Source organism: Chroicocephalus ridibundus, chromosome 13 (assembly GCF_963924245.1).
Source record: "Chroicocephalus ridibundus chromosome 13, bChrRid1.1, whole genome shotgun sequence".
In the NCBI taxonomy this organism is placed as follows: Eukaryota; Metazoa; Chordata; class Aves; order Charadriiformes; family Laridae; genus Chroicocephalus; species Chroicocephalus ridibundus.
In genome coordinates this window covers 5,480,581-5,492,904 of record NC_086296.1, presented here as the reverse complement: position 1 = coordinate 5,492,904, position 12,324 = coordinate 5,480,581, and the positions used below count along the sequence as shown (strand labels likewise).

The 12,324-nt window shown below is 44.6% G+C and overlaps 2 protein-coding genes across 2 annotated transcripts; both read left to right on the top strand.

The window, feature by feature from the left end:
• The first annotated feature begins 32 nt into the window (after positions 1-32).
• GPN3 (GPN-loop GTPase 3) lies at positions 33-5,326 on the top strand. Its single transcript, XM_063351091.1, has 8 exons — positions 33-174; positions 1,146-1,254; positions 1,341-1,508; positions 1,961-2,085; positions 2,782-2,897; positions 3,566-3,662; positions 4,181-4,309; positions 5,040-5,326. The coding sequence occupies exons 1-8, from the start codon at positions 127-129 to the stop codon at positions 5,100-5,102; spliced, it is 855 nt and encodes a 284-aa protein (XP_063207161.1). The 5' UTR covers positions 33-126; the 3' UTR covers positions 5,103-5,326.
• A 1,211-nt stretch (positions 5,327-6,537) lies between these two features.
• Positions 6,538-12,172, top strand: ARPC3 (actin related protein 2/3 complex subunit 3; the record flags this gene model as incomplete). The annotated part of the gene is made up of 7 exons (XM_063351449.1): positions 6,538-6,924; positions 8,140-8,239; positions 9,335-9,411; positions 9,695-9,763; positions 10,047-10,173; positions 10,715-10,809; positions 11,635-12,172. Coding segments are annotated over 7 exons (918 nt in total), but the record flags the coding sequence as incomplete, so codon positions are not given.
• Positions 12,173-12,324: the final 152 nt, after the last annotated feature.

The window sequence follows — 12,324 nt, the reverse complement described above, 5'->3', positions numbered from 1 at the left end:
GCTCTCCGTCCTGGGGAGGGCGCGGCCTGGGCGCCGGCGTGCGCGCGCCATTGGCTAACCCGCGGCACGTGACCAGGCGGGCTACGGGGCGCCGGAGGGGCCAGTTGGCGCCGCTTCGCCGCCGCCATGCCCCGGTACGCGCAGCTGGTGATGGGCCCGGCGGGCAGCGGGAAGGTGAGGCGCGGGGGGGACGAAGCGGGACGAGGGGATGGAGTGCACCCGCAGTAAGTTCGCAGACGACACTGAGTTGCGCGGGAGTGTCGATCTGGCGGAGGGTAGGAGGCCCCGCAGAAGGACCTGGACAGGCTGGGTGGATGGGCCCAGGCCAATGGTATGAGGTTCAACAAGGGCAATGCCGGGTCCTGCACCTGGGTCACAACAGCCCCACGAACGCGACAGGCTTGGGGAGGAGTGGCTGGAGAGCTGAAAAGGAGCTGGGGGTGTTGGTTGACAGCCGGCTGAGTATGAGCCAGCAATGTACCCAGGTAGCCAAGAAGGCCACCAGCATCCTGGCCTGTATCAGGAATGGTGTGGCCAGCAGGGCTGGGGCAGTTATCATCCCCCTCAGCATTGGTGAGGCCCCAGCTCAAATACGTGGTTCAGTTTTGGGCCTCTCACCACAAGAAAGACATTGAGGTGCTGGAGCAAGTCCAGAAAAGAGCAGCGAGGCTGGTGAGGGGTCTGGAGCACAAGTCTGGTGAGGAGCGGCTGAGGGAGCTGGGGGTGTTCAGCCTGGAGAAAAAAAGGCTGAAGGGAGACCTTCTCACTTGCTATAACTGCCTGAAAGGAGGGTGTAGCCAGGGGGGGTCAGTCTCTTCTCCCAAGGAACAGGCAATAGGACAAGGGGAAACGGCCTCAAGTTGTGCCAGGGGAGGTTTAGGATGGATATTAGAAAAAATTTGTTCACCAAAAGGGTTATCAAACGCTGAACCAGGCTGCCCCGGGCAGTGGTGGAATCACCATCCCTGGAGGTATTTAAAAGCCGGGCAGACATCGTGCTGAGGGCCATGGTTTAGTGATGGTTTTGTCAGTGTTAGGTTAATGGTTCGACTCAATGGTCTGAAAGGTCCTTTCCAACCTAGACGATTCTATGATTCTATGACAGTGGCGCGGGCAGTCCCTAACAGTGTGCGTGTCCCTTGCAGAGCACGTACTGTGCCACCATGGTGCAGCACTGCGAGACGCTGGGCCGCGCCGTGCAGGTGGTGAACCTGGACCCGGCGGCGGAGCTCTTCAGCTACCCGGTGATGGCAGGTGAGCGGCGGGAGCAGACGGCAGCAACCCCTGGGCACCACCATCAGCACAGGGACTGAAACCGGCTGGTGTGTCTGTTGTTCCAGACATCCGTGAGTTAATCGAAGTGGATGACGTCATGGAAGATGAATCCTTAAGGTTTGGTCCCAATGGCGGCTTGGTGTTTTGCATGGAATACTTTGCCAATAACTTTAACTGGCTAGAGGAAAGCCTTGGGCATGTGGAGGACGACTATATATTGTTTGACTGCCCAGGTAAATAAATGTCTACATTTTGGTATCGTTCTTCATATGCAGTATAAAATTTGCAGTACTTTTTTTTTGTTGGTTATAATCATTCACACTTTTTTTTTGCATTATTAACAGTTGTCGGAGTCACTTTCAGATGTTTGAGAAGTGAGCTTAGCCCCAGGCATATCTGGGTGACTGCACTGACTTCTAATAGCATCACACAGTGTGGGAACGCTATGGCAACTGCTAACTAACACTAATTGGAGGTCAAGGGAGGAAAAACCCCTTCTATTTCTTTTCCACTTCTCCTGTATAAGTTGATCCAAATACAGTCAGAGTTGCCTGAAAAGAAAGGTGCTTTCTTTATCAGGTTTTATTCATATTAAGTGTAATGCCTGTATTTATATAACTGATAACTGTGAACTGTTACATTTAGCTTCACGTTTCTGCATACTAACATCCTAAGTGTGCCCTAGGTCAGATCGAACTCTACACACATCTGCCAGTGATGAAACAGCTGGTGGAGCAGCTTCAGCAGTGGGAGTTCCGCGTCTGTGGAGTTTTTCTGGTGGACTCTCAGTTTATGGTGGAATCTTTTAAGGTATCCATTTGAAATCTGTTGTAAAAAAGTTCGTATGGATAAAGAACAAGAAATCTGAGCAATTTAGGAATCCGGATTTGTTTAGCCCAGAGGAAAGAATGCTAAGCCAGGGGAGATCTGGTTGCTGCCTTCAGCTGCCTCAGACACAGGTTGCAGCTAAGAAAATTACAGTTGGATGTAAAGAAGAAAATCCTGCACTGCGAGAGCGGTCAGGCTGGAAGAGGGGCACAGAGAGATTGTGTAGTGTACGGTCATGGAGTTACTCAGAACTTGTCTGGGCAAAACCCCTGAGCAACCCGATCTGACTTTGAAGCTGACTCTGGCTTGAGCAGTTGTATGAACCAGATAACCTCTGAAGTCCCTTCCAACCTGAATTCTGCTGTGATTCTGTGAGAGCTTTCTCAGATCTGGAGAGAGACCAGGCCACTTTCCCCGTCTAGCGGTAAGAATCCTGAGATAGGCTTTGAGTTTTGCAATGGCCTTTTCAGTGGCAGACCCAGATCTGAGGTTCTGGAAATAAGGTGGCAGGTGGGAAGCTCTGCACCTCCCTTTTCCAACAGGGATAAGGACTGCCCACTTGGCCTCGTGTCCATGTTTCATATATTCATTAGCTAGATTTGGTCTGTGGTAGAGTGTCCTGCATGTTTGTATTGTGTTTTTCTGTACTTAACTACATCATTTTTCATATTCCTTAAGTTTATCTCTGGAATTCTGGCAGCACTCAGTGCAATGATATCTTTAGAGATTCCACAGATTAACATCATGACCAAAATGGATTTGCTGAGCAAGAAAGCCAAGAAGGAGATAGAAAAGTAAGTTCCAAAAAATTATGTACTCTGTAGTGTAATATCTTGAGGTAAACTTCACTCAAAATTCAGTCTAATGTTTCCCACAGTTAAAACATACTCTTTTTGAGATGTTTTGTATTGAACATAGTCTTTAAACCTCTAGATGGGATGCTTACAATTTAGTCAGAGTCAAAAGGCCAGCTCTATATTTGTACGTATCGCTGGATTTTTCTGTAAATAATTATTTTGAATAACTTGTGTCATTCTGAATGACATTGCAGGGTCCTGTGCCCACCCGGGTACTGTACTTCAAAACCTAAATTGGAGGTGATCCTATCGGTTTTTGATACTGAACATACTGAATTACTTATGTGTTATTTTTACATTTGCGCTAAAATTACAAAATTGTAAGTTTTTCCCTGTGATCTTCCTCAAAGCTTTCTTGAGTATACAAGTGTATTAGCAAAAAGAAAATAAAAAACGCTTCAGTTGTTTCCACTAGCAATCACAATCTGAGATATTCAAATACTTACAAAAACATTTTTAAACATTTTAAGTTCTCCTGGTACGAAGTTTGTTCGTTCGGGTCACAGAATGATAGATGGGTTTGGTAGCTTTATAAAAGCACAATGGCTCATTTACTTTGTGACCAGGGATTCTTTTGATGTTAACCATGACTTTGTTTCTCCCAGGTACTTAGATCCAGATATGTATTCTATGATAGAAGATTCTACAAATATATTGAAAAGCAAAATGTTTAAAAAGTTGACTAAATCTATATGTGGATTGGTAGGTATATTGCTTTTTAACTGGTACCCTTAAATTCAGTCCTGTATTTATAAACCATATTGTATGGTTGCTGACTTCCTTGCTGTACTATAATAATTCTCCCCCCCTCACCCCAAAACTATGTATTTACCTACCAGATCTATTAACAAAGCCAGGATCTAAAAGATTCTCAGGCACTTGAGCATTTTACTTTTTGCCTATTTTAACTCAGTTTTTTATTTTTTCAGATTAGCATAAGATTCTTGATAGTAACATTTGGATCATAGCCAGTACATTTTCTAGCAATATTCTATTAGCCATTTTGGAAAACGGCCTTTTCTACTGGGTAGAAGTTAGAACTGATAGCCAGGTGTTCCAAGTGGGGAATCGCCATTGGTTCGCAGTGTGGCTTTAAATGCTATTTTAGCAGTCCAGACCAGGAAGACACAAGTGTGGTTTAAGGAGGTGGCTTAGGGTGCTGCGGTTGAGAACTAACTTACTGCATTTTCTTACTAACATCCTTTGAATCCTTTCTCTAGATTGATGACTACGGTATGGTCCGATTTCTACCTTTTGATCGCTCTGATGAGGAAAGTATAAACATAGTTCTGCAGCACATAGACTTTACCATTCAGTATGGAGAAGATCTTGAATTTAAAGAACCAAAGGTAAGGTACTTCTGATGATAAGATGAAAAATTAAAAAGTATCCATAATACAAGTTGTCGTATAAATATGTCCTTTGCCTTGCTAATAAATTACTGTCTTAGTATGGTTCAAAATAAGCCTTGTTTAGTCTTTTAATGACAGTGCTTATATTGTCTTCATTTACAGTTACAAAAGTGAAATTCTTTAATATCATCTTGCATATGCAGACTGATCAAATGGTTGTGTTTAAAAGTAATACTTTGGGTTTCAAAAATAATGGAATTGTAAATTTCAAAGGTCAGGAAGGATGATTAAGATCACTAAGATTTTCTCCTACATGACTGTTCAGATGCCTTTGATAATTCCTGTGTTGAACCCATGTGTTGTACATGAGATATAGATTAGGAATAAAAAACTCTATTGTGTAAAATACATGATAGAAGACTGCTGTGTTAAAATCTGTTCTAGTTTTATTATTCAGCTTATAAATCCTAAGGAACAAGTCCAGTGCTTTTATTCCATTTTTCAATTCAGTTTTATACTCTTTACCTGGATCTAGATTTTGACCTATACAATTTCAATAGCTCTAAGGACAAATTGCTTTTCAGAAAGTTTTGCTACATGTTTTATGGAACCCTATTAGATGTTGTTCCTGTTGTGGTTTCTAAAATAAAATGTCACAGAAGAGACAATGTACAACAGCCACTAGGGAAAAGTCAGGTTTTACCTTTTTTTGTGTCCTTTTTGGCAGGAATGCGAAGAAGACAGATCTGCTCTTGTGGATGAATACTTTCAAGATCACCTGGATGAGTGAAAAACGGACATTCAAAAATGGGAGGAAAACACCTCGTTTGTGTTAAAAAATAGAAATGAAAAAAAAATCCACCCCACAGAAACATACTTGACGTTTTGTCTGTAAAATAATTAATATTGTGAAGAGCGTGCTATATGACCTCATAACTATTTTAATAAACAATTTTTGTTCTTATATGTGTGTGTTATAAAATATATAGGCTAGTGTTAGTACATATAAAAGTCCCCTATACATAGACGTGTCTCATTTAAGCATAGGAATGCTTGAAAAAAACAATTCCAATGATTTGCAAAAGAGGCAAAGCCAAATTAAGTATGTTGTAATAAATATTTCTCTCTCCAGCACCGAGTAGTCAGTTTCGTTGTTAGATGAGAGAAAGAATTGTTGTAAAGGGTGAAACTTAGACTTCGTGAGCTGAACGTGAAGTAGGCGAAGAGATGACTGGCACCTTCAAAGGGATGTCTGGTCAATGGGTGATCTCTCACCCTTCTTGAAGAACAGGAGTGTTTTACATTCACTTTGGAAGAGCCCAGATTTTAAAGGGCTGGTTTAAAGCCTTCTTAAGGCTGGTTTTGGTACAACTTGCACATGACTAAGTGGTTTATACATCAATAACATCTTAAGCACAGCACAACACTTAAAAGAAAGAAACTCAGCTTAAACTGAACTTGGTGATGGTCTTGTGCAATCACATTAGAAACTGTTAACAAAGAATTCAGCAACAAATAAGTAAGCTCCTTTTTTTTTCCCCAAATAAAGAATTCGTACTCCTACTATGGACATGTTACCTCCATAGTACTATGTGTGGTGCTTTCAGAGAAGAAAAACTTTAGCACGTTATCTCCAAAGAACATATTCCTGTAAGTAACTAAATAATGTAAAAATCGTCTCAGGAATTTTTCAGGCAGTAGCATCAATTCTGGAATTAGGTGTAGCTGTTAACAGACTGTTCATATCAGATAATAATTCAAACTCTATGGGAAAACATACTGCTGAATTTAACTCTCACTGTATAAAGTTCTTTTATACATACAGACTGTTCCTGGGGCATCTTGAGTGTTTTGAAACATAACATAATTGTCTAGGTTGGAAGGGAACTTTCAGACCATTGAGTCGAACCATTAACCTAATACGGACAAAACCATCACTCAACCATGTCCCTCAGCACCACGTCTGCCCATCTTTACATACCTCCAGGGATGGTGATTCCACCACTGCCCTGGGCAGCCTATTCCAACGCTCGATAACCCTTTTGGTGAAGAAATTTTTCCAAATATCCATCCTAAACCTCCTCTGGCACAACGTGAGGCTGTCTTCTCTCATCCTATCACCCGTTCCCTGGGAGAAGAGGCCGACCCCCCCTCGCTACCCCCTCCTATCAGGCAGTTATAGCGAGCGAGAAGGTCTCCCCTCAGCCTCCTCTTCTCCAGGCTGAACACCCCCAGCTCCCTCAGCCGCTCCTCATGAGACTTGTGAGACCCCTCCCCAGCTTTGTCGCCCTCCTCTGGACTCGCTGCAGCACCTCAATGTCTTTCTTGTGGTGAGGGGCCCAAAACTGCACACAGTATTCGCGGCGGGGCCTCACCGGTGCCGAGGACAGGGGGGCGACCGCTGCCCCCGCCCTGCTGGCCACAGCGTTGCCCCCGGCTGCCGGCCGTGCCCCGGCCGAGCGGCGCCTGCCCCCGCCCCGGCTCCCCCTGCTCGCACCGCCTCTGCCGCCTCACTTCCTGCGGCGCCGGCGGAGGAGGAAGGTTGGCTGCTAGTTCCTCAGCTCCCCGCCCGCCCGGCCCCGCCGAACTCCCTCCTGCCCTTCGAGATGCCGGTGAGGGGGCTCGGCACCCGGGGCTCGGCCAGCCGCCGGTGGCGGGGGGAGAGGGGGGAAGAGGGCGGGAGGGCCGGGTGGCCGGGCCGGGCCGGGCCGGGGAGGGCGGCTGCCAGCCTGGGCTGAGGGAAAGGGGCTCTGCCGGCCCCGCTGTGGGCACATCCATGGGGGAGAAAAGGGGGTGCGGGAAGTCCTGCTGAGAGCAGGGAATTGCTGCTTATGGCAGGCAGCTGCAAGGCCGGCGCCTTCCTCTTCCTCTTCCTCCTGCCCTGCTGGGAGGGTGGCAGCCCCCGGCTCCGGGGAGGGAGAGGCTGCTAAAAGCTGTGCTTTGCCCTGGTTTTGTTCACGCTACCTTCCTCTGGTTGAAATAAACTGCTTTTCTGACAGGGAAGGCTCACCCCCCCATGGAATCCCCCTCTTCCCCTGCAAAACCTCGGCTGCGAGGAGGCGAAGGCTTCCCAGCGGCCTGGCACGGCAGGGTGGGAATATCTGGGAATGCCTAAACCTAAACCCATCAGTTGTTAAAAATCAGTTTCCCCGGAAGAATATTTCAAATGCAGATTTTTTTTTTTTTTTTCCCATTCAGACCAGTTTTAGGGTGCACAGAAAGGTCTTTTTTTGACTGTGTAGGTATGTGTTAAGCCCGTCTCTAGTTATTATTATCTAATATTATTAGCTAGACATGGAAATAAACCATAATGTTTTTTTAATCACCGGCTAACTTTCAGTGAACTATGCAGTGCCCGATACTGAGGCAGGAGAGAGCGGGGCTGCTCCCCTGGCACTGTGCAGGATGGGATTAGGCAGTGTCTGTCTCTCCCCCTCATCTCCTTGGAGACAGAGAGAGGTGTGGGACAGCATCTGTCATTCATTTTGGTGGCCAAAAACTGCCCAAAACTGCCCACCTCAAACAACAGCAACAGCCTGGGGCTGCAGCGACCTGTGCATGACCAGCTGGACTGATTTTACCCTGTCTCCCACCACCGCCACTGTAAGTGGTGCCAGTGATGAGGTTTCATGGTCTTCACCAGAACGGTGCTGAGATCTGGGCCTAATTAGAAAACAGCAATTGTTTGTGCAAGGAAAGATTGTGGGAAGCATCACTAATGAACTGGACCCTGACTCCTATTTGATGAAGACACGGGGACACATGATCAGACATGGAAATGTCTGGTTTTGGTAGCATGAATAACCAGCCTTCCCCCCTGTCTGCAGGCTTACCACTCAACTTTAATGGACTCCGACACCAAGCTGGTTGGGAACATGGCGCTGTTACCCATCAGAAGCCAGTTCAAAGGCCCAGCGCCTCGGGAAAGTAAGTTTCTAACAATCTCTGAAAACCTGCCTGCATACAGCTTATCGGTCTTGGGGTTTGCTTCAAGCCAGCCCTAGCAAAAGTGACAAAACGAGTCCCAGGTTGGAAATGGAGTGCTTTGGAATCTGTAGAGGAGGAAAAAAGTTTTCAGATACTGAAGTTGTGCAAATCGTAGAAAATAATTCTGCACAGATAAATATGCACCGTGCTGAAATCAGTTGTTTCCGTAATTAAAACCTACGGTTACTGTTCTCGCGCTTCCTCCTGTGTCTTGCTGTGCTCTTCAGTGGGTTTTGAGGAGGACGTGGCAGCGTGAACCCTCTGCTCTCAGAGGAAGCGGAGGTTTAGCAACAGAGAACTTGCGCTTTGGGGCTGCGGCTGAAGACACTCAGCTGCTCTGGAGGACGAGGCGTAGGACAGGCAGCACTTCAGGGTAGGGGGCTTCAGGAATTGAAATGACGTTACGGGCATCGCAACAGAGTCCACAGGCACCCTGGTACAGATTCCCCTTCAGCACATGAAGCAGAGCTTCCCAGGCATGATGTCCCCCAGCAGCGTGGCGGTCCAGTGTCAGAAAGGAAATATAAAGGAAGTCTTTCTGGATTTAAGCAGTCTTGGATAGTAGCAAAAGCAGGTGGAAGTCACAAGTAAGCTTGCCACTACGTGTTCTGCTCCCTCTTTTATTTTTAAGAGGGTAATGAAATTTGTGTGACTGTGGTGTTACGCTTTCTCCCAAAACGTTTTTGTGTCCTGAGAAGACTTTTACGCTGTTAAAATTCTGGTGAGTTACTCAACCGGTAGAAAAGTGGGGAACTGCTGAATTGCTGCCATTCGTCAAGTGAGAAATCATGGGGGGAGGAGAAGAAGGGAGTTAAAGGTCCTGCTGAAAGTAGGAACCTTACATATTACAGTGCGAGCTCACCAGTTTCACATGGCAACAACTGTTTTCTGTTGCATAGTGCTATCTTCTGCTTTTTGTAAATACCAAGGTTTTGCCTTTGCAATAATCCTTGTTTATGCATTTCAGTGAGTAAAAGTTATGACAAAATGTAGTATAATGGTGCATTGTTTAACTCTGTATTTCTTTTTTGTTAGCTAAGGACACAGATATTATAGATGAAGCCATCTACTACTTCAAAGCTAATGTTTTCTTCAAAAATTATGAAATAAAGGTAATTTTTTGAGATGCTGTGCATATAGTAGTTCTTTGGAGGGTTGGTGCTGTGAATATAAATTTATTTTAAATTAAATAATTCTACTAGATAACAGAAACTCCCCTTCCTCTCACTTAATTTTTAAGGTTGGGTAAACGTTATGAATTGCAGGTCTCTCTGTCATGGGGAAATTGTAGGCCAAAATGGCTTGAACTCATTCCTCTTTCAAACTTCTATCAGTTCTATAAAGTCTCCCTTAATCTCAGAGTGGCTGGGCTCTGTGCTTGCTCTTGTTTTGCAGAACGAGGCTGACAGAACGCTGATCTACATAACCCTCTACATTTCTGAGTGCTTGAAAAAGCTGCAAAAGGTAAGAAAAATGAATTTCTGTGCAGGAGGGAAACAGTCTGTTCTGGGGATTGTATTTGGGAAGGAGTTTGCTGATGTTCTCCTCCCAGTGGCAGAAATAATCCTGTTCACCCCCGTCCCAGTTGTCAGAGCCACAGATACTCCAAGGCTGTGGATCTCCAAAGAGACGTTGTGTTGTTATTCTTGACGAGTCTTTATGTGTTAGAGGTTGGTGAAATATTTGGGACTAATGCTCCATCAGCTTTTGTTTATAACTTAATCCATTGTTTGCTTGGTTCTTCCAGTGTAACTCCAAAGGCCAAGGAGAGAAAGAAATGTACACACTAGGAATCACTAACTTCCCAATCCCCGGGGAACCTGGCTTTCCGCTTAATGCCATTTATGCCAAGCCTGCCAACAAACAGGAGGAAGGTAAGGCTAATCCAGGACCTCTGAAGGCTTCCTTGGGCTCATACTTCACTAGCTGCATTTTTGTGACTGCAAAATCAACGTTAAAACTGAATCTTCTAAATCTGCATTTCTGTCTTCTGAGGGCTGGAGAAGCTGGATGTTCTGACCTCAGGGGCCCAGTGCCTCCCCTGGATCCACAGATCCAACAGAACGCATTAATAGGGGTCTGAGTCTGCCTTTTGCATCAACGTAATCACTAGCTAAACCCTGTAACAGAGCCCAAGCCAACTGCTGCTCTGGCAGAATAGGAAGCCCACAATAATGAGCAAAGGCAACTGAGAGAAGAAAACAGTCTGGATGATCCCTTTTACTGGTACGAATATCATAAAAGTCCCAAGTATGGCTGTAAATTGAACAAAACAACTCATCCGGCCAACAAGTACCTGCATATGTGAAAGCTCACTTTCTGCTTTAAGCAGTGATATTTGATGATTCCCTGTTAAATTCAGTTTGACTTGGTGCTTCCTCAGTTTACACTGGTTTCTCCTGTGCTGTGTTTCAGAGGTGATGAGGGCCTACTTGCAGCAGCTGAGGCAAGAAACTGGTCTTCGCCTTTGTGAAAAAGTATTTGATCCTCAAAGTGACAAGCCTAGTAAGGTAAGAGTTTAGTGCGATCATCACAGATTTAATGAGAAGCTTGGTGTGTGTTTTCAGAAATGTGTGGAGAGAAGTGAGATGATGGGGTGAGGGATCAGGTGTGGGTAACTTTGGCGCAAGCTTTCCCGGTTTTACAAGGCTAGTGAAATAGCAGTCTGCAAGTTATCAATTAATTTAATCTGTAATGTGGTAGGACAGCGAATGCCAATTTGGGTTACTTTAAAAAGCAGGGCAGTAATAAGTGGTGTCTGGTTCATCTCTTAAAAGTATTGTACATCTGCTGTTGGCTAGGTTTTCAAATGGAAATTCACAGGCATGAGAGATGCTGTTTATCTTCCCAGGCAGTTCTGATTTGATAGCTTCTTTGAAGTAGACCATTTTACCTCATATCCAGATTAAAAAAAAAAAAAAAAAAGCTAATCAATGCATGAATTGCCTCCTGCCTTGTTCATGTTTCATGCGCAAATGTGACTGCATTTAATATTGAAATTATTTAGGCTAATTTAGTTTCAAAGGGCATAGCTTTCTGATGCATCCCTTCGTTATAATTATACTGGAATAAACAGTAAAAATAAAATAATAGAAAGAGGAGAAAGCAGACTGTCCCGCTTTAATTCAGAGTCCTATATTCTAAATTCATGGGGTCCATTCCTGTCCTCGTATTCGCCTAAATTCCAGTAGAAACCAGTGTGGAAAACTGTATGTGCAAAACTGGAGCCTTAACATTTGTTATTTGTCAGAGGTTGAACACTTTGAAGTCACTATTTTGTTTATCCCATGGAAACCGCTTTTGCGTATTTTCTGACTTTATACTTCCTTCTGCAGTGGTGGATCTGCTTTGTGAAGAGACAGTTCATGAACAAGAGTCTGTCAGGTCCTGGGCAGTGAAGAGGCAAAGCAGCAACAACTTAAAATGTTTCCGCAACAAGGTGTATAAAGTATTTTGCCTTTGTTTTGGCTACATTTTGTACCAAGGAAGAATTAAGTGCTTATGAAGAAAAAAAACAAACAAAAAAACCCCAAACAACCCACAAAACAGTTGATGAGGGATAGAGGGAGGGAGAGCAAAAAGAGGATTTGAGTAGTGTAAGCAAATATTATTAAGCTGGTGCTTAATAAGTGATTTCTAACCTGCTGTTTCAGATGCAAGCTGCTTTATTATCAGTGGCTACAGCAAGCATTTAAAACAGGGCTTGTATTTAAAGAGTACAAATGGGTGTGCCTGTGGGGCGGGGGGAGCTGTGTAATTGCTCTACTGGCTAGAGTCTCAGTATCGAATGTCCACGGAAAACGTACCTCTCACGCTGTGTTGTCCAGTGCAGTGATTTTTACCTTGTTTTCAATAAATTTAGCTTGTAATTAACGTGGTAACTCCTTTATGTCTTGTTGGATAGCCTGCAAAGAAATCAAGAGTTTTGTGTTTTTGTGAAAAGACCGTCATGATTGTGTAATGGTAATCAGTAGGAAGTGAGTCATTCCCGCTGAAAACAGGGGGTTAATACAGGAGCTGTAGTT